The following is a 27891-nucleotide window of genomic DNA, read 5'->3' on the forward strand; positions in this document are numbered from 1 at the left end:
AAAGTATGAATCAAACAAAACATAGAATCACACACAAATATATTATATTACAATTCAGATCAAAGGCACTAGCATAAAGGCACCATAAATATTATATTAGTTATACTAAAGGTATGTACATAAATGCATCTTCAAAATATTACATTATTGTACAGTACTATTATTAAACAACCATTAGTTATATAATGCTTATAAAAAACAAGGATATAGGTACAGTATTATGCATTCCGTTTAACACTTTTGGAGCGAGAGAAAGAAATTAAAACTATAATCCAACAACTTAGTAGAGAACCTTGTTGTGCAAGGTTCGCGGCTGGCTGAGGTATACAAAACTCAGAATTTATAACATCACCCACAGGACTATGGAGCTGACGGTAGCCTGTTTAATAAAGCTACTTTATTTTTAAAATCGAATTATTAAATATAATCTTAATAGATCGTGCATGTCAAGGCTCTACTGAGTTATCAAACGAAATTTAAATGCGTTGAAGAAGAGAATTCCTTGCTTTTTTATTTTTGACATTTTAGCCCAATCTTTTATGTCACGTACAAGTCCCGTTTATATTGTTGTTATAGCTCAAAGATTTAGAAAACAGAATACTCGTACTTAGTAGAGTAGCTACGTAGTCTGAGGCCTCGTGCAAGAAATAAACTAAGGCCCCTTGCACCTAAACTAGAAGACCATAAAATATAAAAATAATAGTTTGTTGATAAAGGCTAGGGGGCCCCGATGAGCCGCACTGTGTAGCCATATAGCTACGCCACTGTCTATACCATTGATGTAAAATACTAGAGATACATATGTATATTCTAGAACATTATATCGGAACATAATATTTACATTTTTGATCTTAAAACAACACCAACTATCTCTATGGAAACTAAATATAATTATCAATTAATATTCGAAAGTTTGATAAACCTGATTATAATATTTATCAAAAAATAATTACGACATTATCGTTATCAGTTATAACGTTATTTAGCTACTGCTATCACAGGGAGCTTTGGAATATTATGGAATGTTATTAAACTATATATTATTATTAATTAGCTATTATTATTAATAATGTTGTACTCCCGTTACCTAATGAATGCATGATAAAATTAATTATTAAAAATAGCTATTTTGAAAGTTAGGTTGATTTGATTAAAATATACCGAAATAGTTAGATAATATTAGTAATATAGCGATTTAATTAAAAACGCTGATGGATTTGATTAAACTAGTAAAATTATTTATTTGTAACAGCCGAGTTCAGAAACTTCAATAGCGTAGGAATTATTTTCGTCTCGGGAAAACCTCAGAACACTAAATAGATCGTACATGACAAAGACACTATCATAAAATGCTAATAGGTAATAGGTATGATTTACATACAATGACAAATCACGCCTTTTTCCCAAAGGCAAAGACCAGAAAACGTCACTTGGTAAGTTCCTTACAAACTTTGCTTGTTTCATTCACATTCATACATCTTGTCATACAGGACCACTAGTTACGAGTACTACACACCCGATCTTTTTACAAGACATCACGGATGTCTGTGTAGGTATGTCTTTCTACGGCGTTCTCTCCCTATGATTTATCTCAAAATTATACGCTCATTGCACAGTTTCAAGGCTATAACGTAATAATAAATTAATGGTCCGAAGGTGATTACTGTAATACAATGCATCCTCATTTGTTATCAGTTTATCAATTCATGTACACAGGATTAATTTATCAATATTCTTTATTGCTCAAATTATCATCAGCTATCGAATGTCGGATTAAAATGTTATGATATCGTTAATTATTAAAAGTATAGGTATGACTGTCTACTTCTTATAATATTACTCTAAATAAACTTATTAAAATTACTGGGTTTATAAATAGGCACAGATGAGGCAGCTTTATCTTTCATGTGAGCCTTTAAAAGTATTGACTTAATTATCGTGAAGAAAATTGCAACGTCACTACAATAACAAAATAGCAACCATTCAAACTAGAATGAAATCACCAGAAAGATTAAATTAATTGTTTGACAGTTGATACAATATTCTTATTAAATAAGAATCAAGTTTTAAAAACTGTACATTACAGGTATTTCAGAGTAAATGACGTGAACCAGAGTGATCTAGACCACAAAAAATAAAACAATTTTTGGATAAGTTTGGCATGACTACTTACAACATACAAAACGAACCAAATCTATAGTAAGACGTTGTGACCCTTTAGCACAAGGAAGCTAAGATTAATGGAAGAATCGTTATGGCCTTAAATCCATATATTATGATTTTTCTATGTCACTGTGCAAAAATATTATTGATAAAAATGTCTTGAAGATCCTTCTGGTTTGGTTTGCGTTGCATAAAAGTCTATCAAAAGTACAAACAGACTATACAGAGTGTGCTCGTAAAGTGAAAATATTCAGTGAATTGACTTACTTATTGTACTAATAAACGCTTGTACGAGTGAGCATTGTGAAAGAGTTCGTTGACCCACACTTGACTATCTATCCTATCGGCGCTTCCCGAATTGAAGCAAACATTTATACATTAATTATTCAGTTGCTTTATTGTAGACTTGTTTATTTTAATGTTGGTTGTAGTTAAGGTATCTTAATGAAAATAAAGCTAATAGCCATTCAACTTGAGTAGAAAACCGTCTTTATTTGTTAGTTATTGCAATGTATCATACAGGCTGCGACTACATCGAAACTGTCAGGCGACGGCATTGATTTTAAACGTCAAACGAGACATACAATTGCAGAATAACTTCAACACAAAAATTGGCTACACTAAGGGTTGTTTAACTCGGTGACATATTTACGTGTGTTACCGTCACAAATTATAGTGTTGATCGTAATTCATAGAACATTTCAATAAAACTAAACGTAACTCACTTCTTGGTTACAATTGATTATTCATTGATTCCGATAACTAAAGATAACGCTCCTATCTTTACATCCGTGACACATATTACAAAGACAACCACATTTTGTAATTTGTTCAGATCTTATGATATAAACTATTTGCTACCTACTTATACACAAAACTACAATAATATTAAACAAAATATCTATAAATAATATCAATACTTATTATAATATCGAACCATCACATATAATTATGTACTAAAGCGTGAGGGAATTACCAAATTATCTATTTATCTATGAATGTATAAAACCATATAAAGTTCTAAATTTCACAAATACTCACGTGTGTAAATACATAAAATATTTGAAGCTTAATATCAAATCTGAAAATCCCAGTTAATGACGCACAAACGATAAGCATTTGAATCGCAAGAACTTTACATATATTATTGCAATCTACTAATAATAATATGCTATTTCGGCAATGAACACAATCTCCTGTTAAGTACGGTTGGCGACCAAACAGTATTATGGAATTATGTAACTTTAAATTAATATTATGATAGGTAATTACAGCAAATAGCCTATGTTTACTAATAGTTGAATTAGCTGTATAACTAACAGCCCGACCTTTTTACAAATCTGGGTGCTTTACCTTGCTTAAAGATTCGTAGCCGTAGCATCAAAATTTAATACAGAGTTATTTCAGCTGGCTGGCTAGTAGGTACATTCTCGTTTATTAAAAGGTCAGGCTATTCATTGAACAACTAACTGGATTTCTTGGATGTGTGTATTTATGTATATAATTGATTCTCTTTGTTCTTTAGACTGTTTTCACAACCATAATCTCGGTGAATCAGAATCACTTAGAAAAATTCTGACAGTCAAACAGTAACTTGAAGACGCAATAGGAATAACCTATGTAGTGAAAATAGCAGATGGTACGCTAAAACATCTTACCCTAGGTCGAATCCAACGATGTTGTCTAAATCGTAGTTGAATATTCTGTAATCGTGCTTGTATAGTTTGTAAAGCCGCCTGATTAATGGCAGGTCTAGTTGGGAGAAGTATGTGTGTAGTTTTTCTGCTGTTCCTCCCGTGTGAGCCAGTCGTGGAAACTCCACGTTGTGGGCGTTGATCGTGTTTAACGCTAGAAGAGAATCGTCTAGCAGGGTCTCGTATTTACCTGGAAGTAAGATAAAGATTTGTTAGCATACCTATATTTGAAAAAATAAACCAATAGCTAGATTTTCTTTGTTTTGTTGACGAAAAATAATGTTTAAAAGGAATCGCTTGAAGAAATATGAATCATATAAAGTTGTAATTAGATAGTCATCAAAATGTTTACGATATCGCATTATTTTATAGTAAGTCACTTGAAAACAATAAGGACTGACTACTACTATAATATGAATCAGAGTCATAAAACTTTTTATCAATCAAGCTATGCCCACGCCCTACACAATGACACATAACTGAATTACATATTGGTTCAATTTCAAACACCAGTGTTAAATAGACATTAATTGAACGGGTTAACTGGCTTGTTCCAGTTTTTTTCATTGTCCAAGAATCGACTAATCGCAATCATAATTTTTTTGTTTAGAAAAAACAAGTGATTCTTAAAAGGAAAAATATAACCATGTAACGTATTTTATATTCTACTTCCACGTTAGTAATAGGTAGGTTAAATCTATATTGTACCATTTCGTCCCCCATTTTGCGTTTCATGTAATGAATTTGGTATAAAATACTTCCACAGAGTACCTACTTCCTTCAAATTAGGCGAAAGTAAAAGTTCTTACTCGTTACTCACTCATAAGAAGGTATTATGTTTTATTGGGGCTGCCATGTTGTCATATATTCATCATTCGTTAATCTCGATAGCCAGCTTCTTCAGACCGTTATGTCATCAGTGCTGTATAAACTTCTTTATATATTAAATCGAGTAACGGCTTACACAATTTATGGCGAATATACTTCTGTAACGTTAATGGCGTTTGCTGACCATTAGTTTAACAGCTAGCCGTTACGTTGACGTAGATTACCTACTGCAAAAAGATAGCAGATGGCTCAGCAGCGGTTTCGAGAAGAGGTTCATAAAATTGCTATTTTTAAATCTGAGCTAAGCTAAGCTTAAAATACCGTTTATGATATTTTGCAGTATTTTTTTAGTCCCATGACTCTTCTACTGCTTGGCGTAGGTCTACTACCGAACGAGGGAAGGGCAAGGCTTTTAGTCAAAGGCTTTTAGGTATAGAAAGGGACGAAAAATAGGACAAAATAGAGAGAATTGGTGGTGAGCTTCATCCGAATCTTCATTAAACAAAATTGTCGTAACTTAATAATGGTAGTTATTTCGAGGCTGATAATTTGTTGATTAAATCTATTTCACGATATCAACGCGTATCAAAATACAGAACAAAGACGCTGCTCAAATGTTTCTTTTCTTAAGATTCTTTCAATCTGATAGCTACAGTTTCGGTCCAGTTTAAAGCGTGAAACGATACACTTACTAGATAATGTGGCCCGAAAGTGTCTGCTTTTAAACCGTTACAATAAAGCCGCACATTTACAATACAGTTTCTTAGAAACTTGAATTAGACTAACAAACTGTTTTAGCAGAATTTTAGTTAAAATGAGCGTTAGTGATTCGGAGAACTCGGGAAGTTATTAGCAAATGAATTTAGAGATCTTGAAAGATATTTTTTTTGCCTAGTAATAAAAATATTATTATGACATGATACTAATTAGCACTAACTAAAAACAGTAGCAAAGGGAAACACCATTTTTAGGTTAATGATCTGATTTTGGTTTATTGAGGTCTTAAACGCGGTTGAAAATTAAAGATCGGAATACCTTATTTGTTGGTCTTAAACGCGATTATAAATTAAAGGTTGCGGAATATCTTATTTGTTTATTCGACGTTTCGATCAAATTACATCGACCGTGGTCACAGGCTGACTCCTATATAATATTATGTGTTCAAGACACGTGGATTTAAAATCGTTTTTATTGAGGTCTTTTGTCAAAACATGATCACAGTCGTCTTGTTTCAAAAGAATAGGTAGGTATCCTTTATTCAAAGATTTCATTTAAGTCGTAAACGGTGGGTTACGAAAAATTACAAAAAACCGAAAGTTATCACTTCAGTCTCAACTTGACCTCACTTATCTTGCACTACAACATGAATAGGCTCTTATATCAAAAAGAACATACGCAACTGATAAAACACACTAATTAATTCACTGTTACACATTCTTGTAGACACAGCTTGAGACAATCGTGTCATTGTATTATTTGGTCTTAATGACTGTCACATTCGCCAAATTATTACAAAATTGTTTATTTTTATATCAACGTTGTTCAAACAATTGCATTAATCTACAAAATTTATGAAATACATTAATTAAATTTAATGAGAGCAAAATAAAAATTGCCACGGTTAAAAATAATTAACAATTAAAACACACAATTTAATTAATAACAGGCTCATAAACTAAGAAACTATTCTATGTTTTGTCTTTTTCATTCACATATAGTTTCAAACTTGATTGGAAGTGGCAAAACATTAAAAACTAATCTGTGCTTCTTACCCCCGGTTTCTCAGGTACATTTAACGGTAGTTTATCTATTGTAATAATTAAATATATTCTATAAACCTGGCATTAGTAAGGTTTCCCCTCATTCGTACTCTCTCGAGTCTCGTCTCCCATAAAATGCAGTGTTTGTATGTATATGCACGACCGTCGTCAGCTTAGGAAGAATTCAAACCTAAGGAATAATACATCTGGGCACTTCCTCTTAGTCTTCGTTCTAGCATTTTATCTGTCCTTATCTACCTCAAGTCGAAACATATGCCCATCCTTTTCTATAATAATTCTAGAAATACTTGTTAGAGTTGCTTGTCTAAATTCTTCCTAGAATCAGTCACGCGATACTGTCGTCAAAAATAATCGCCCTACTTACTATAACGATATATTTATACCAGGCAGTTTTACTTGTTTGAAATATATTTTTGTCATATTATCTCTATCTACATTCGGTCGTATAGGTTTAACGAAAACGCTTCCCTACTCATTTTCGGTAAAAAAATATGTATTACGGAAATTCTAACCAACTAACAAATAAATTAATCGACATTTTGGCATGCTTATTTCAAAAACACATGGTCCTATTGGGAAAATTCGTTGTAGTATAATCAATTAAGCCCACCATTATGTTCCACTGTTGAGCAAGGGTCTCCTCCCGTAGTGAGGGAGGGGACCTCGAGGGTACTTTGCTTACCTTCAAGAACTCTCAGGTACGTAAGGTTGCATCACGATGTTTTCCTCCACCGTTGGAAAAAGTGATAATAATTTCTAATACATACAGTCACAACTTCGAAAAATATCAAAGTCAGAAGTGTCAAAAGTCATTCCGGTGGCACTATTATAGCTATCATGTAATGACGTCATTAAGTTGTACTTTACTAACAAGACGACGTTAGCTATATGATTAGAAACTTTAACGCAATCACAAGTAATCGCAAGTATTTTTAAACCTTAAAATAATGTTTGGACATACAAATGCATTAGTTAGACGTCAATGACGCTCGTGTATCATAAGGCCGTAGTTCAAGGCGACAGTTATTACGGTGCCGTCTACGACTGCTCGTCACGAGCGGTATGTTAGAAAGCTACGTCACATATACTTAAATATTTATGGAAGATTTCACCAGTTGAATGAGCATTGGTTAGTTTAACAATGAATTTTGACATTTTTTTTTACAGTTCAACTATCTGCCGAGAAATAATGCCTTTCTGGCCGATATTTAGACATGATTGGTCGAATGACCAACTGGACAGAAGTATCTGTTATCAAGTATGTAAACAACACTCAGGTTATTGTGCCTGTCTATACCCTTAATTACGACGGGACCGTGTTCCGACACAATAGGAGCATAACAGGCGCAAAAAATATTATTCATCTTAATATACATAAAAATATGCTCATTAATCCGAGGATAAAGTCCATATCCACCTTAGAGCGGTAAGCCAAAACCTGCAATAAAATACGTTTTATATCTACAAAAGATTTTGTAAGTAATTCGATAATACTAACATTATTTGTTAATCACGCAACCAGTAGGTGGTGCAAAAAAACTCAAAATTCTAAAGGTCTAATATTAATTTCACAGTTTTCTATAAATAGAACTAATTTCGAGATATAAATAAAGAAATATGTTAATCGGCCAAACGAACACTAATGGCGGAAACTATAATTGCTTTTAGAAAAAGCCGAATCACGACAAGGCTCGATATTTTCAATAAAATCAGTAAACCGTGTGCCTTACGCATCCTTATTATGTATGTAAATGTTATTCTCTTTAATATATTGAAAGTTATGACTAACTTACACGGCCTCAAACTCCCAATATAAGACAAACATATCTAACAATTTTTTGTCAAGAAATATGCTGCCTAAAGTTTGGTAATATGATCCCTAATGTCATCTATACTAATCTATACTAATATTATAAAGCTGAAGAGTTTGTTTGTTTGAACGCGCTAATCTCAGGAACTTTAGGTTGGATTTCAAAAAAAAATTGTGTTAGATAGCCCATTTATCAAAGAAGGTTATAGGCTATATATCATCACGCTACGACCAATAGGAGCAGAGTACCAGTTAAAAATGTTACAAAAACGGGGGAAATTATGACCTATTCTCTTTTATGTCACGCAAGCGAAGTTGCGCGGGTCAGCTAGTTTTTTATAAAGTAGAAATAAAGCACTGTAGTCTGTGCATGTAAATTACATCAAAACAATTCATAGATAGAGTTAAACACCAACATATTATCAAAACTATGCATTTGATAGTAACAAATTACTTGCCGATTACACACGAATGTTTTTGTGAGTGCCAAACATGTTTATAATAAATGGTTTCTTATGTACAGCAAAAAACCATTCAAGTTTGTATCCAAGCACTGTGAGAAGCAACTCTTTGGATATAAGAAGTTCCGAACCGGAGCCGTAAATTAAATTTGGCCATGATCACAAACAAATAAAAACTTTGATTATAAATAATATCGGCAAGCAATTTAGTTCAGTTTTATGGCATTATAATAAAAAAAAATATGCTGGTTTTATTTTGTGGTTCGAGCGTCTACAACATTATCGTGGAAACGTTTCCATGTGTGTTAATCCAGAATATAAACTACCTGTGTATCAAGTTTTATCCAAATCCGTCGAGTAGTTCCTTCGTAAAAGAGTAACAAACATAAACAAATACAATCATCCGTACAAGTGAGTGCATTTATAATATTAGGAATAGCAACAGGCTTAATGAAAATGAGAAAATGGAGATATTAAAATACAATAGAATAATAAATTAAGATAGAAAATAAAATAAAATTAATACCTAGGTACATTAATTACTATCATCGCTCCATCTTAATATGATCTACCTATATTAATTATCATTATAATTCAATCTTAACTCATTATCAAGTTGTTCTGCAAAAACTATTTTTTATATTTTCTCTATATTCTAACCTTTGCTTGTATAACTTGTGTTAATGCTCAACAAACAAACAGTTATAAATTTTTGTGAAACAATTTTATCTAGGTTAGAAGTAAAGTAAGTTTTTCGATTAACATGATAAATAGTCACACTTGAGCTCGCGTAAAATTTTAATAAGCAATTGTTTAAAAGAATGCACTCGGATTCCGCATACTCAACAAACAAAAATCATTAACATTAAAATTTTTTTCACATTCATCAAATTCTGACGCAGTTCCTGTTTTCACGAACAATATATTATTTATTTCAAGATCATTGAACTGCGGAACCCGAGGAAGGCTTTTTAAAATTCATTTGATGCGAATAGATTATGCTATGACGCAATCGGCAAAGCAGGCCGGCAAAACAAAAAAGCCATAGAAATAAAAACAGTAATGCTTTAGACTTTTTATGATTTGAAATACTTGATCAGCTGAATAAGATTATAAGTTATGTGTTGATAGGATTTAATTTATGTAACTGATATTTTATTATATGTTACGAAAAAACAAAGATGCAGACAGTGTGATATTTTGCAGAAGATGGTACGAACGGTTTGTTCCTATCTGCTATCCGCGAATTAGTAGCGTTTGATACCATATGAACATTGTCTAATAGAAAGACACGCCATCCTTGTCAGCAGGCCGCTATCTTGGAAATAGGGATCGGGACCGGGGGACAAGAGTTGCGACCCCACAAACTAAAACTTGAATTTCTACAGATCTCCTCTACACATTTTAACAGTAAACTAAGCATAAGCTAAGGCCTAAAAAATGAAACATCTCAATGGAGTGACAAGTAATGTTTTAATTCGTTTAGAATGATCGTGACCCCTTTGAAAGAAACAGATTGTTTCAGGTCAATCTAAGGTCTCAACGAAGGAGGAAGCAGTAGCTAACTGGCCAACAGTTACAAAGTAAATGAAAACAACATATTGCGTAGCTGATACTCGCACATAACACACGATACATACAGTTATTATATTGAAACCGAGTTCCGCTATAAGTACGTTACGCACACTATCTTTAGCAACGAAGTAGATTGTAGAGTCGGCAGCAAAGATAGCTAGATAAATAAGGTTTTTGAAATCCCTATACATACTTTATTTACATGACCATATTGACCACATTCAACTGCTCACTATAATTGTACTGTAATAGTATTATTTTTGAATAGTATTGCTAGTAAAACTATTGAATAGGCTTGTGACTAGTGAAAATCGTTATGTAAAAATAATTCACAGAAACTTATGGCAGAAACTGAGGTCTGTCTGTAACATCTAACATAAAATTTTTAGCTAACTGTTTAATATGCATAATATATGCGGTAAATTTATTATGGTACTGAGAATATGTCGTTGCTTTTTAATGCCACAAAAGTTTCGAATGCCCAAGCTGCTAATAGTTTGTTGGAACAACGGACATAATAGAACAATAAACATACAAAATTCTCAGAACACAAACTAAAATACGAAGCAAAAATAACCAAATTCTTGTTGGTGTACCTTTTTATCTATTTTTAGGAGACGAGATGAATGTTGCCTCACATACTTTAGTCGTTATTTAGAAAAAAATATTAAGAAAGATGAATAAATTAGTATTTGGGAAAAGACCCTCCCCCACGCGGGAAGAGACCCCTTGCCCAGCAATTGGGCATTAATGGGTATAAAAAATGAAAAAATAAACAATTAAAAATAAGTAAACCAATGTGAAGGTTCCTGAAACAACAGTCTTGAAAAATTCAAATAGAAAGCGGAAATTGTTTTGGTAATTACTAAATGCAATTAATTTTTATACTTAATAACCTATCCGGAAAACGCATAGTGCTTTCGGATACATGCTAAATCATAATTGTGCTCTGGCTTATTTATCCTAATGTTGCTGAATACCTAATCGGTCAGTTATTCAACGTTATAATTATATCGCTTTTTATTAGTGATATAGGTATCTTATGAATGAATTATCTTCCAGAATTATACGCCTGTAGTAAAAACAAAACATTAAAAATAGTCACAACAGACAAGACGATATCAGATGCTTTGACGCAATCGGGTCAAATTGATACGCACAAATGTACATTTTAAAAGTAGGAAACTTAAAATATCAGCAGCTGAAAAATCATCTCGATTTTATTCTAGAACTTAATCTAAGTTCAACTATTTTACTTCTTAGCTTAGTTTTGTATCATCTCGATGGCAGACAAAAATCTGAATCTTGATATCTATGGGATAGCATTATTGTAGTTCCCATTCCATTAGCTAATCTAGGATATCTTTGCAGAGCCACATTGAATAAGTGTGAAATACATTAAACTTATTTAATTAACATCCAACAGATTCTTGATAAGGACAGCGGTAAATCACGTCAAAAGATTAAGGTCTATTGTTGGGAATGCTTTGAACCTAATGGCTTACAATGGGCCAGTGTGAACGAACGCGTTCGTAGGTCAGCCTTCACTGTAGATACGAATGATACGATTTAGTGATTCATTGTCAAAATTATTTTGATATTATTCATGGCCATGTAAAGGTCTCTTATATAGTAGAACATTTTTACGTAAATTAATTCGATTCTATGACTCTTCGACTCTTAGAAGAAATAATTAATATTAGATAGTCCCCAACCAGCACTTAGCCAGCGTGGTGGACCCAAGCCCTAACCCTTCCCTCTTTCAGGACACTATTGACTAATAGTAGACCAGTAACGGGTTAAAGGTAGGTAAGACCTACTTGTAGAGTTTAGAAAAGTATCGTGGAAGAAACTGACGTATCTACGCTGCTACGTAATGGTATGAAAACAGTTAGCTTTTTTAATGCGGCATCGGTATTTTAATTTAAAAGTATTAAGGCCAATTAATCTATTTCGGTATTTGTTTGAATAATAATCACCAAAAATATCCAATTATGCTTTCTAATCAGTATAAAACGAACATAATACGATTATGAAATAATTAGAATTTAGCAAGTACCGATATTTTTGTTAAATGAGGAAAAAAGTAATAAATTGCCTATTAATTGAATCAGATCGAAAAACAAATGTAGGAACGTGATTATAATGAACTATTTTTTAGACCAGAATTGTTTTCTGCTTAAAATTTTTGACTGAGCAATTCGTAATATTAATGGCACTAAAAACGTAATTTGGTTTTGTTATTAATAATGTACGGACTCTTTTATGTATTCAAATTATAGGTTACACTTCTTTTTAGTCTGTAATAATGGCGGACGGGTCAGAGCCCATTCGTCCCCTAAGATTCGCACCCTGTGCCCACTCGTCCCCTGGAACTTTTGAGGGGCCCATTCGTCTCCTGAAGAATATTTATTTTTATTCATTCTTCTAATAAAGTACATGTATAAGTGTATACTGCAGCTTGGTAGTCCTGGTGCAGTCGCGCAGAAAAGGCTATAATAAAAAATATAGTATTTCGGTAGATATCATGTTTATTTCAAATAAGATTAACACATACAAAATCACAATGTCCTAGAAACTAACAAAATACAACTCTTTTACAAAAATCAGTCTTGATTGACCATCATATAAATCAACATTAAATATAAAATATGCAGAAAAAAATAGAACACATATCAACAGTAAATAATTACTTCTTATTTTTTTGTATATTTACCAACTACATACATGCAAAATCATAATAGCTTATAACAAAAAAAATTATAACAGTACAAAAAAAAATACTAAAATCACAGTAATTATTGAAGACTAGATAAATCAACATATATTTTTTTTGTATATTAACCAACTACATGCAAAATCGTAATAACTTAAATCTAATAAATTGTAACTAGTTTTCAATGATCTGTTATGATTTATTAAATTAATTCCGTTAAAAAACTGTTCACAAGTGTATTATGTTAACCGTTTCTTATGTAAAATATAGCTAATTTTATCTCAGGGGACCAATAGGCACCTGAATAGGTGCCGAATCTTTAACTTATATTGTATATATATTAGAGGGGACGAATGGGTACCTTAAAAATAATATTTTTTATTAAAATATTAATTGGTCCCCTACCAGGAGACCAATGGGCACCTATGTAGGGGCCGAATCTACAACTTTTATACTAGGGGACGAATTTTAGGGGACGAATGGGCTCTGACCCGGACAGATCAAGCATTTGCAAATTATAACGACTCGTTTAAAAATAGCTACAATTTTTTGATACTAAACAACTTTGAGTAACGAAAACCTGTAAGCAATTGACGTCAATCACTTCAAAAAAAGTAACTTAACGACGTAGGATATTAATCTGCTGTCTGGTATTTGAGCTGGTTCGCAGATGGATTGAATGGGAAATGTTAAGTTTTGCGAACTTTTGACATATAAATTAAAGTAGGTAGGTACCTAATATAAGTTCATATCAATAGTTTCGATAATAGTCGACAATTGATTTGATTAAACTATTTACATATTTTTAAATATTTTTGCAATCATTACAAAATTGTCCCTAATTTGACTATGAGCGACGTCACATACGGGCTGTCATAGTAATAATTGCCATTGGGGGTCGTCCAATCATAAGTAGGTACCTACGCATCTTTACGAACAAATATGTAAGTAAACGGTATTTATAACATTTTAATATTAATATTAGCATAACATGTGAATACACAATCACAAGTACACGCATCAGACTTAAATAAACTCCTCTTTGATTATTTTTTGTACAACATTTCTGCGGAAAAATACAGACGATTTTGAACTATTACGTAAAAACGTTTTGTTTTTCTCACATAGGATAGCAAAAACTAGTGAACAGCTGCGTGCGTAGACCGCAAACACGAAATCGCGATAGCAATTACTCTGCGCCTCTGTGTTGCCTATCAATCAAGATGTATCACAACACATACGTACCTACTATTTCCTATTCTAGTGGCAGAATTATGTACATAATTTACATAGACTTCACTGTTCATAAACATATTCTCATAAATTAATATCTTTTTAGATAGAAAAGTCCTACAAAAAGTCATAGAATAGTGCCAAGAAAGGCTAATAATAAAATGCTGATGGTTTAGTACTGCAATTATTTCCGTAAACATTCTCTTTACCTGATATATTCGGATATTGGTATATCAACTACTTACTGGTGAAATATACGATTGTAAAGTAAAATGGGCAAGTTTGACTCAATACAAGTTTGAAACGTGTGATGTCTCATACGATATGTTCGAACCAATCACATCACACGCGAGTTGGTATTTGGTATGATGTAACGTAGCGTAATTTTAACGGCGTAAATATCGTTGCATTTTCTACACTATTCAAAACCGCTATATTTTTGGTCAAAAAAGTAGTAAGCGACTCCAGTTATAAGTTTTATTTTATACCTCCTACTATTACATTAAAGATCTTCAATGTATTAAATAGTAGATTCGGCTGGAAGATAGAAGGATGGCTGCGCAAGATACTCTTTCAAGGACGCTTTAAACACCACTTAAGCTACACGCACACACATTTTTCTTCTATCTTTTATCTATAGTTATTGATCTCTTCATAGCTGTAGACTACTAGCATGAGATAGCGAATGCCTATGTATCTCGAAAGAACCACAGAAACAAGTACCTAAAGCTTAAAAGAATTAAGCATCAAATCAATAACCGTACAAAACTTACATTAGATATTACACATGTATGTATCAGTATGTATCAAGATGAAAAATAACTTTAAACATCAGCGTTGCATTTTCCATTATATCATTGCATTTTCTTACTCCTCTTCAAGAACGGAAAGCTTCAGGTAAATAAATAAGGCCATAAACAATAAAAACTTAATAGCAGTTAACTATTTATATTCTAGAAAGACACTAACGAATGATTTATTTCCAACGCTTCCTACTTTTATAATTTACAATCTTCTTGAACAGTAGTAATAAGTTTAACAGGCTATGTGACATCATCTTTATGGCTGTAGATGACTTTGCTTTATGCGACAGTGATGTTTAAACTATCAGTGATGTTGGTATTAATTTCAATGAATTTTTGCCTTTTGGGTTTATCAAGGGCAACGTATTACGTTGCCCTTGATAAACCCAAAAGGCAAAAATTCAATTCAATTGATGAAGCGTAAAAAATATGTAAATAATTATTAACACATAACTTCTAAAACTGGTCATAAAAACCTCGGAAACTAATAAGATAGTTTGGATACTAAAGGGAAAAATATAGAAAATGCTTAGTACCGTATAAAGCATATCTGTTCGTGTATTTCGAACGTGACACATCTATGAGGAAAAGTTGTGAAGTTGTTATCTCAAAATCTTTTAGCAAATTTAAAAATTAGAACAACTATGTTCAGCCTAAACGGTTGAGGAAAGCCACGAGGAAATCCGTTCATATAAATCAACAGCTTTCAAGACCACAAGATCCGTTCTAAATAACACAGATTCTTTTACATGGCAAAGACTTGGTAAGGTATATAATCATGATAATATGCAAAAAAAAGCTTAATAATATGTAGGTAAACTTAACATATCAGGCTCTCTAGAGTGAAATTAAAATAGAAAAAGGTTAAAAAACTATTTGCGAAACCCGAATTGAGCACGGAAGATCAAGTAACTTACTATACTATATCAATCAAGCAGTAACGGCCGATAAATATCGGCGAAATTGTAATGGCCAAATTAGAGGTCAAAGAATCTGAACCCGCAATAATTTTGCACAGGCACACATCTCATTCAATCAACAAAACTATGCCTTACATCTGATTCTATTCTCAAGAGAAATAGGTCAAAGGAAAACACTATAACAATTTGGTACCAGGGCATTAGAAATTTTGCCTTATTATAGACTAAACTCGTAACCTTCTGAAACAATATTGGCATACTCGTAGAAGACTTCTTGGATATCAACGCATAGGGGTACTCAATATTCATAGAAAAAGTCATTAGAGCTTGGATAAAGCTCCTATCACACATTGGGACAAACTTAAGCAAGTATAAATAATAAAACATCACAAGCAATTGACACGAGAGCTATCTTAGTAACAGTCGTCATTAGCAACAATTTTTATGACCGCAAGGTTAGAAACATAAATCTTAATTCACAGAAGTGAGTTGCGTAAGCGGACACCGAATAGCATAAGATCCTAATATTAATGACACAATGGAATAGTCACATACGTAAAAGATAACGCTAAACCTTGACCTAGAATATGGGGATCTCCAAACTCACTTGCTAGTACAATTTCCTTCTAAGCATATATATCAATAATCAAATGAACAAATGAAGCATTCGTAGTGCGTCATAGAATTACTTGGTACGAGGGTCTTTATCTTCTGCCGAAACTGCCTGGATTAGTCGTATTATAAAAAACAAAACAATATCGTTTTGATCATAAAAAACCAAAGCTTCAATATCAATCAATTTGTTATGTCATTGTTATGACTACAATCATAACTTTTAATTTTATCTTGACTAAGCAAATGAAATTATCTTCTAAAGACACTGGATAGAATGTACAATTATTTTACTAACCAAAGGCCAAACTTCAATCATAAGTAAATATTGACGCAGTTACTTTGAAACAACTTCGAAATCCAATAGTGTTATTTACGATGATAACGTCCTGTTTGCTTAAGAAGTTAGAACAACGTTTAGTACTTCACAAAGTAGTGATTACTCGGTGTTATTTCCTAATAATATCCAAAGTGACTTGACGTGTGGTGGGTAAAAATAACCCGTTGAAACGTCAAAGAAAACGACAGATAACATATTTCTGCCGCCGCCGCGCTGGCTGGATGCAAAATTGGCACATACGTTCTAATTTTCTTTTAGTGTAGTCATGTAGTACAAGTTTTAACTACCTCTTAGTAATGTAAGATCAGGGGAATAGCAACAATATTCACTTCTGGATATTGTCTCGCAACCAAATAATAAAATTAGGTTTTTTAATTATTAAAAGTCCAGTAAATAGTTGAAAAGTAACACTACCGTAGTTAATAAAAGAAATACCAAAATAATGTTGATAAAAGACGTAAAAACCTAGGGGTCAGGTCAGGTTAGAAACGAAAAAAAATACTGAGATATAAATATTATTTCTTCTCATTACGCACATGTCACTTTACAAGTAAAAATAACAATTTCAAAATCCCCGGGAAATACCAATGTAAATATTGATTAGATGTTTGTTAATTTGTCCTTCTTGAATACCGGTCGGAGTGGTCAATGGGCAATACATATTAGTAGGTATCTGGTTTGTACTAGGAAGTCGGAGTGAGTTAACTTACTGACACAATTACTTGTCACTTGAGCAAACGAGTTGTAGGAATATCTACTTGCTCGATACATATGATTTGAAATTTAATACTACAGGTTTTTTATTGAGAAAGTGCTAATATAATAATTTTATTAAGTAATAGATAAATAATATAAAAAAAATTGTCGTAATACACTACTCAAAATTACGACACGAGATCTACTAAAAATGTATGCACTGCAGCGGTTGATAAAATCTGTCAATGGCGACCTTAATTTACTCATTTTTGGAAATTATATGACAGCATTTGTGCTTGTAACTATTTGTTGTCAGTAAATTCATTGATAAGATATAGAATCAATCAGACTTCGGACAGTTTAAGCGCTCGTTTTTATCACAGCACATAGCTGTGATTGTAGAAGGGACCACAGAATCTATTGCAACATACGAGCTCATATCTCTTTCGCAACATCTTTAATATCCCAAGATGATGGATGAGATAGGGCTTGTAATAAATCATATCTTTTAACGTATCAAGGTCCAAACTAATGGAATATTTACTATAGATATGTTTTTCTTATCACAAAAAGTTAACGTTACTTACTTATTAATTTGGGATCTTATAGGCAGATCGCAACGTGGGAAAGAAGGATTTTAGACAGAGAATCCAACTACGAATAATATGTTATCACCCTAGGGTTGCCAGGTGGCCGGGATTTTCGGGATTGTCCTGGAATTTTGTGTGTTGTCCCGTGTCCAATATTTAACTTTGCTGCCCCGGAATTAAAAATACTAGTTTTTACACGTTTTACAAGGCTACGATACTATGACGTCTTTTGGTCCTACTTACTGTAGTCTCGGACCGGAGACCCAAACTCTGATTCTGTTCGTGGCCCCAGAAATGTCCAGGAAATGATCAGCCTGGACCCGACAATCCTATATGACCATCACAAAACAAAAAACACTATTTACGAAACAACCGGTACATAGTTGCATTTATATTATTATGTAGCCAGCTGTAACAATTATACAATTAGATGAATGTTCGTCCCACGTGTCCGTCAGACGGTTGAGGTACATAGTTGCATTTATATTATTATGTAGCCAGCTGTAACAATTATACAATTAGATGAATGTTCGTCCCACGTGTCCGTCAGACGGTTGAGGTCGCCGACATCCGCCGCGAGCCACGCCACTGACGGCACGCACTTTGATGAACATCCTGGCTCATATATAGAATTTCGCATATGCAATAGTAACTTAACAAATAGGGACGCTGACGACCAGTAAAATAAGCAATTCTTTACGAAATTACAAAATTATATTTTCGTTGGAATCAATGAGTGTCTAATATAATGTTTAAATCTCAGTTTTAGTACTTATGGTGTATCAAGAAAAGTTTTACTGGTCATAATGGAATTAACGATTATAAACTCTTGCGATATGTACACATTATAATGTAACGGGTCTTAAGCGCAACTGAGAATTTAAGGTTAGAATATGGCATAGCATAATGGAATGCCATTTTTTTCTCCGAAACCGTTGTAAGCAAAAACCTATTAGTTATAACATTTTTATTTTATAAAGTTGAATTTATGACAAATAAAAGATAACGAAAACATGTCTTTCCAAAATTGAGACATTTCGTATTAAAAAAATAGAAACGTATACGCGTGTAAACTCTTGCATACATTTGCGAATTCAGTATAAACTAATAATGCGCGGAAGTCGTCATAATTCATTCTGTCTGCGATAGTTTCGAATGAGTAATAAGCATTTTATTTGGAAATTCAACAAATTTATACACATTTTATTCAATCGAAGTTTGATAGCTTTCAAATTACAATACGTTCATTGATTAAAATACATTTATTCTTGGATTATGACTCAGGTATTCTAAAGGTGAGACTGTTTTAGATGATAAGAAGTTTGTTTCAACTGGAATATGGTTCTTAATAGAGCGATATATCGGTTTTGGCAACTAGCCTAGCAAGTAGAATAACTGTACTTTAATAATACGTGTATTGTATACGTGTTCAAGTATAAAATAATGATGAAATCTCGACTATATTGAAAAATTCGGCCCATACAGTCCATTTCGACATGTTGCCACGCCATACAATTATTTCCTAGATTCCCTCCATAATTGTCACTAATACTAAAAAGGCATTAATCAAACAGTTGATAACAATCAAATAGTAAATTAAGGTCAATATGCACGTGCTGCGTCTATCGCAATTTAAATGCACTTAGCAATAATAATATGTAATAACTCAAATTACACTGACGCACAAATTTCGTGTTGTCTAGGCACATTTGGTGGAAATCCCAAGGCAGAACAGTCGTTCAAAAACTATGATTAGAGGCTTACTACATCTTTTTGGTGCCTACCAAATCTGCATAGCAACAGCAGTTATTTTACTCTTGACTCTTAAAACCGTAAATGATTCTTTAAGAGTATATTAATGTCAATTTATAGTGGAGAACAAAAAAATCGTTCTACATAATAACATTATCGTTTAAGTATTTCATAAACATTCGAGACAAATATAATAAACAACATTTTACAGCCAAAGGCAATTAATAGGGCTTGACATGTATGGATCGCACCCGCAGATGCAACCCAAAACAACGAGAGGATCCAAACCGTGACGTCCCATTTGGGCCAAAATATCACCCAAGCCTAGCAATTTGTGTGGACCACATAAAGTGCCATGTTTTGTTACAAAAAACACAAAGTGACGTTGTTAAAACGACCTCGTGACTCTGATTTTTGTGCCGCAAGTTTTTTGTCGCTGCAAAAAGATGATTCAAAACATGTTTTGTTCGGAATTTTCTGTTTTATAGTAAGATTCTGAAGAAACGCATGCATATCTAGCGATTAAAATGTAACTTCTACATAATATTGGTAGTAAAAAACAGTTACACGAACTTATCAAGTGAAAAGAAACGCGGCCTACATTTAGGTAAAAGAAATCAACACAAATATCTCTTTGAAATTTCGAAGATGCAAGTATGATTCACCAGCTGCAACACAATTTTCCATTGTCGACTTGATTTAGCAGACGCAACTACACTTGCAGACACTTGATACTAATAAATACTGAATAGCCAGAAATGATTTGACATTTCATGTCTGGGGTGTAGAATTCCATCAACACGAATGAATAAATGTTGCTGTTAACAACCGCACGTTAAAATTATTGTCATAGGTTTTATGAAACTATCATCTTGCACAATTTAGTAACCCGTTTCACGGGCTGCCGCCAATAATGGGCATGGCGACCTGGCAACCTCAGCTAATTACCATAGGGCTTATGGTTAGAGATAGATTTACCCAGTAACCGAGTTTTTACCATGAATAAAGATATCAAGCAGTGATAGCCGAGTGGTATAAGTTAGTACCTCCCTCGCAAGTGGTGACAGGTTCGAACCCGAGACAACACACCAATGACTTTTCGAAGTTATGTGTGTATTAGAAATAATTATCACTTGTTCCAACGGTGAAGGAAAACATCGTGATGCAACCTGTCATGCCTGAGAGTTCTTTAGAACAGTTCTTGAAATATGCAAAGTCCCGAATCCGCAATTGACCAGTGTGGTGGACTCAAGGCCTAACCCCTCCCTCATTATGGGAGGAGACCCTTGCCCAGCAGTAGGACTTTAATGGGTTAAATTTATTATTCATAAAGATACTAAAATCAAACTTACCAACTAAAGTATACTTGATGAGGCATGGATGGCACAGATTGGTGATAGGCGCCCAATGTTCGTTGTTCACTACGTCTGCTAACTCTTCAGATTTGTTCGTGAGGAACAACGCGAACTCCTTGAAGGTCACGTCATTGCCGTACTCCAGAGATTCGTTTGATGGATTTTCTCGGTACACCTTGATTATACGGCGTCCTACGCGGTCCTGGAAAGATGAACTTGGTTATCATCACAGATTAGGCATAACACATTAACTTTTATTTATTATTAAAATCGTAAAGAATAGAGCAAATAATGGAGAGGTTTATGAAATTAGTTTGTGGTTAGTTAGTCTCTGGTGCCTTTGACAGGCGATCTAATTGGATCGTAATTTTGTATGAACACAAAATTTTACACGTTTTATTTTTATAAGATTTAGGCCTGACTAACTGCTTGATCTTTCTGTTTGAATAAAATAACCATTGTGTGATACATGAATACAGAGATACAGAGAGAAGCATCAAATCAAATAGCAGGAAGTTATCGTTGTTATGAACAGCAGCAAAGATAATTTTTAACTGCTGTTTATTATAAATGGCAGTCAGGCATGACCCTAAAACCTTACATCTACTAATCAAAGCTATCAAAACATTAGAACAGCACACATGGTCCACGCCTATGGACCGTTACGGTGAATGACCATAATTGCTGTAATTATTACGTTTCGCACACAGTTGCTAAGAACACTGCCTGTTGCCAATTGTTCTGTACTCTCCAATGCCCTTAATGCGCACGCTTTTTTGTTGCTCTTACTAAATAACCAAGTCTTTGGATAAGTTAACCATTCGCGTAACTGACACAATGTATGAACAATTACCATCATGTATAATAGACCAAACAATGCATCACTTATTCCCGGTTTTACAACCTTTTGTAAGGTTAAGTTCTGGTTAGCTTAAAAAGTGGAATATTGATAGACATCTCTGTCCATCTGCTATTGCTTTATTTATTAGATGGGTTATCCGTTGTTTATCCATAAGTCGTGAAATTCTAAATATTGTTATTTCCAAGGTACTTCAAAACTTTAGTTTTGGGCAATATCAGAAGAATTTCACATGAATGGATTATATAAAGTGGTTTTTACTTAATATAGCACATGACACACCATCGAAAGGTCAAAGTAACATAACTTTTATAGAACGACGGAGGGATTCCCCACATATTTTTTCCTATAATAGACTAACAAAATATATTTAAGACATTACGACTAGTTCTAAGCATTATATTGTCCTCTGATTCTCATACATAAAATCCATAGACGTTTACTTTGATTTGACTAATTTATTTTGATTAAGAAGCTACTGAAAAAGAAAAAAACACATTTATAAATAAGGCGTCTATACTTTTTCCCTCTTATTCATAAAAATAAAGTTATAAAAGGCCTATAAAGAGTTTTGTTTCTTTCACTCCTTAGCGAAATGAAAAAGAGAAAAGATATTTTAGTAGGTAGTTTTTTAAATAAAATAGGTTTATAACGTGTTTATGTGGTATAAGTTGGCACCTCCCACGCAAGTGGTCGCAGGTTCGAACCCGAGGCAACACACCAATGACTTTTCGAAGTTATGTGTGTATTAGAAATAATTATCACATGCTCCAACGGTGAAGGAATACATCGTGAGGAAACCTTGCAAAAATTTGTTTAATACATTTATTGAGGGCATGCAAAGTCCCCAACCCGCACTTGGCCAGCGTGGTGGACTCAAGGCCTAACCCCCCTCATTACGGGAGGAGACCCTTGCCCAGCAGTGGGACATTAATGGGTTAAATTTTAATGTGTTTATGAATAAAAGGGTTAGTCTTCAACTTCATGACCAGTACTCTACAAAATACCTTGGACAGAACTGGTATACGAAAGTCATACAGCGCATTGCCCATAATTACTGGATAACAGAAAATGAAAATACTGCGATAGACAGGTGTGATAGAAATACTGCTTCCAGCCGCACCTGTCCACAATCCTATTGTGACTGAAGTTGATTGATTTCCACTACCGATTGGTAAGGAATGAACAGGTGGCGGGTTACTAGGAATGTTTAGTAGGTAACTAGTTTTAGCTAGTCACTTGGTTAGTCTGCTACGGGATGTTTAATATCTTTGAAGAGAAATGCGCTTAGATAATGATTATGTGTATATTTGGTTCGTCAATTGTCAATCAATTTAAGTTAGATCAGATTGAATAATGGATGAACGTTTAAATAAACGGTGCCTGACGATAGCCACATTATTCGTTATTCTAAGTCAAATAATTTTAAGGATTTTTTAAGAATAACTGTAATAATAGGTCAGCAATTGTTTTGATGTAGATATATGGTCTTATATTTATATATTATTCTATTACCTAGGTATGTATGTTTGTAAAGCGCTTTATCTATGTATTTTACTCATATTATTGCTACAAGAACCTTGAACTCAGCAAACTATATCTTCAAATGTATGACATTACAGGCTATAAATAAATGAGTATTTAATTGCTAAGTAAAACCAAGTACCAACAACAATATTCCCCACTGTACATAAAAAATATGTTTAGACTGTTAACCAGTTTAGTAATTTAGGAACAATCAAAAATTAAAGAGGGAAACACCCATACATAAAAAGTTAACTACAGAAGAAATTAGGAACAGGTTGCGACCAGGCGGTAACCTGTGCCAAAATGTCCAGCAATCGAAAGTATAAAGTTTGAACATGTTCATTTTCATGTGTTTAGTATTAGATCTCGCAAAAGTTCCTATGCCACAGATTCACAATCAACTTATCTTAGTTTAAAAACGGTTTTAAATTTCATCAACTATAATAGCTACTGTCAAAAGTCAACGAGTTCTGACGACTACTAAATCGTTTTGAAGTCCATAATAATTATGAACGAAAGAAAAAATATCCAAGGTGAATGGAATATTTGGGTAGGTACATTTCAATCAAGAGATTAGTTTTGTCTATTCAAAATTATGACGAGGAACTTGTCTTTAAATTATTTTAAATGGTTTTACGGCTAGACAGAAAAAATCTCAAAAATATAATTCAGTTATTTCTTAATTAGGTACGTACCTACCAAAGTTATCTTGGATGTATGGTTGAAGAGAGTTTCGTTAGATGCTCTTTCCTGCAAGTACTACGCACTAGCGCACCTAAAAACATGGATACTTTTTAATTGGAGGAAACTTTACATGCGGACTAAGTCCCGGTGAATAGCTACTTGATAGTACTTTGCCCAACCAATTTTCCTATCAATAATAGGTAATTATGTTTACAATTACTTATGCGAACCATAATTGAATTATTTTTGAAACGGACGGGGCGTTATCAATTTGCAGAACAATTTATCGCATCCGACACTAACTGTTGACTTTTGATCTCATTAACGGCTTGATCACATGTAATTACCTAATTACTTTACCGGCTATCTGTTAGAACTATTTACAAGGAGTGCGGATATACAACAGATTAGATGTTTATTACAAATTGTTGCACTAAGAATACACCTAATACATAGGTACCTACATATGTATTTCCATGTTATTTCTTGCGCTAAGATAATATTATGTTATATCGTGTTCAGCTTAATGGTAAACTAATCCTTTTTAAACTTTTTTTTTATTGCGAATATTTGTGGAACATAAAGAGCTTTAACAATGAATTCGAATTGGTGCCATTTGTGAAACATTTATTATGGGTGACGAAAAATGTTAAATAGATAGGTATTATATTGCAATTCAGTTATGAGGAACAAGATGCAAATCATTGAATAGGTATGTAATCTCGGAAATTTGCGACTAATGGTTAAAACGCACATTAATGACTTAGGTAGTAGTTAAGTATCTTATGTAGTGTACCAAATTCTGAGTTACTAGGTAGTAAAACATTACCAAGCAGCACAAAAATAAGTACGTATCTAGGGAAGTATGGTGAGTTTGTACTAAGCTTAGTACAGTGGTCTTGATCATTTTTATGTTCACAACACGTAAAGGAGTGAAAGTGTGAACAGTTACTTTGTGCTCATTAGTGTTTAGACACTTTACTGTGGAAAGTAAATTAATTGCACTTATATGCATTGTGCTCTCGAAATATTTTGTTGTTGCACCAGATATAACATATTGCCAGTAAGTATTGGCGTCAAAAGAGGTTTAAAATCTTGTATTCAAAACATTCTTGTCAGTGAATGAGAGAAGTTAAGTTGTGAGTGAATAAGAGCTTAGATTTGCTGTAAGTTGATAACAATGTATGATAACAAAACATTTCAAGGTATAATGCGTGTTCGCATTTATTCCCGTATTTTATTCCATATTAAACAGGCAACGCAAAAGCTTAGAAGTTATAGATGTAAGATAATGCACTTGGTAAGAGTGATGGATTCAAATTTATTTCTTTGCTTATTCCTTTACTAGGTCATGAAAAAAGTGAGTTTTGTACACATTATATTGATACTGATAAACAGCAATTTTGAGGCAAGTGATAAATATAATAAGTCATCAGTTCAGTAAGTCAAAACATAAGAATTGGCCTTGAACTAAAGACACAGATTACTAATTAATCTATATAATGGTATCAGTTGAATCAGTTTTTTTAGTATAATATTTCATTTAATTGATAAATATTGACATAACTTATATTCCAAAGGCTGATTTCAGAAAATTATATTATGTTACCAAATGCACTAGAACTGAGCTTATTAGTTATTACTAATTTTTTATTTAAATTAGTTTTTAGTATTCGTCCTGTAAAAAAAATGAACTTACCTGGAAATACTTGGCACTAGGTGTTTCTCCTTCCAATTTATTTCTATATGCAGACAGCAGTCTTTCGAAAGGGTTTCTAACAATAATCATCTTGTGATAATTTTCCAACATAAAATCTCTTTCTGGCCGGCTCACTGCACTTAAATTCCGGAACATTCCAGGAGCATGGGCCAAATTTCCTGGTATAGACAAGACATCTGTGTTGTTCCATTTTCCAGCCAGGATCATTAGGACTCTTTTCCAGTTTGTGCACGCCACCTGGATAAAAAAAAAAGATTTACTAACTTTTTGAAAATGGAATGTTGTAATCTTACATACAGATATAATAAAAGCAATGAAACATACTACAGTCTTGAGTTCATTGTCATAAATATGTCTATTATAATAAAGAAGCCATGAAATATACCATAATGCCATTTCAATAAAATAATTGGCAATAAACACAAATTGTTACAATGAGATTGTAATGAACATTGATTGACCAATATCAAATAAATCATGCACGCATTAAAGACTTATTTATTACATATCTACTCCATAGATTATATTAAATTTAGCAAACGTAGCCAGTCTTTTTTATTACCACTAAATGTTCATCATTTTCACTTTTTAAAGAGGACAAAAGTTAAGAATATTAAAAAATAGCAAATAGGTGCTTTATACATACATTAATCTGTTAAATACCCAGGTAAGTAGATAGAATCTAACAAATGTATAATAACAGCGGTAAAGTTATGTTGAAGGTTAATATTATAATTTTACATAATTATAAAATTACTTCATAATTATGTCAGTCTACAAAATCAAGTTCATCTTCAGGAAATAATTAATTTAAATGAGGAAGCATTCTAAAGATTACTTAAGTTAAAAGGCATTTTTGGTAAATTATGTCAGGGACAAGTAATAAAGAACTTTTTCCACTTTATGACTAATTTTAGCTTCCCGGTTTTAAAAGTTTGGGCTTCTTTATAAACAGTATTAGTACATTTATGGAATAATTGGGAAATTCAATGTCAAATTTGCTCGTAAACACTCGGCATTGATTAATAATATGTGAGTAACGACAATTAGTTTCTAAATGTTAATTTATAAATTCGTCGACAATCCGGTTTGCCTTGGAAACTAACCTTTGGCACATAGCAATACAGCAATTTTCGTTCCTCGTCTATCAAGATGTGTTCCAATTGACTCCGAGGGAGATCGTCAAGACCAAACCTTGGCGGGAAACGTCTACATGTTTCCTGAATCAGCTCCTGTCTTGCCAAGTTTAAGGACTGGGTCAACTCCAAAGAATGCTCACTTACGTCGTTGTTATACACATCTCCACTGACCAGAAACAAGTTCAAAATAAACACTAATTCCACCTTTAAAACACCCATTTTCCACATTTCATATCACAGAACCAAAACAAACTTTCTTTCGAAAATCGGCAAACTATGTTTTTAATGTAGGACACGCGACTGTACGCATCGCAATGTTAGAAAGTAGCTAAGCACTGAATTTAATCATAAAATCTAATTCACTTTAAGTAATGGTAATGACTTTAATTGTGCAAATTTTGTGTAGATTATTTTTGTTTCGATGTTAATTACAGCATTGCGACTAAGTGCATCGGACACGTTCTACACACCGCACGTTGACAGCAACACTGAATGAAACTGAACTGTAAACGAACCATTTGCTAGAGCTTTGCGTTCGATTCGATCGAACGATAGCCGAATGCTGATTGCCGATTGGTTGTTTTGTATTTGAAGATCACAAGTTGAATGAATGAATGTCAGTACATTTATTGC

General features: G+C 33.1%; 1 protein-coding gene across 1 annotated transcript; it reads right to left on the reverse strand.

Moving 5' to 3' along the window:
• Nucleotides 1-30: 30 nt before the first annotated feature.
• LOC142987656 (carbohydrate sulfotransferase 11) lies at nt 31-27745 on the reverse strand. Its single transcript, XM_076136560.1, has 4 exons — nt 27226-27745; nt 26099-26356; nt 21327-21531; nt 31-4047 (listed from the first exon to the last, which is right to left on the reverse strand). Exons 1-4 carry the CDS (start codon nt 27484-27486, stop codon nt 3818-3820), a joined length of 954 nt encoding a protein of 317 aa, XP_075992675.1. The 5' UTR covers nt 27487-27745; the 3' UTR covers nt 31-3817.
• Nucleotides 27746-27891: the final 146 nt, after the last annotated feature.

Source organism: Anticarsia gemmatalis, chromosome 3 (genome assembly GCF_050436995.1).
Source record: "Anticarsia gemmatalis isolate Benzon Research Colony breed Stoneville strain chromosome 3, ilAntGemm2 primary, whole genome shotgun sequence".
In the NCBI taxonomy this organism is placed as follows: domain Eukaryota; kingdom Metazoa; phylum Arthropoda; class Insecta; order Lepidoptera; family Erebidae; genus Anticarsia; species Anticarsia gemmatalis.

What these genes read in the sequence shown, in the direction of transcription:
- LOC142987656 (XM_076136560.1), bottom strand. Translation starts at nt 27,486, where the DNA reads ATGTGGAAAATGGGTGTTTTAAAGGTGGAATTAGTGTTTATTTTGAAC. An exon ending in TGTATTGCTATGTGCCAAAG is followed by an intron (nt 26,357 to 27,225) that starts GTTAGTTTCCAA and finishes TTTTTTATCCAG; the next exon opens with GTGGCGTGCACAAACTGGAA. An exon ending in CTAGTGCCAAGTATTTCCAG is followed by an intron (nt 21,532 to 26,098) that starts GTAAGTTCATTT and finishes TCATCTTTCCAG; the next exon opens with GACCGCGTAGGACGCCGTAT.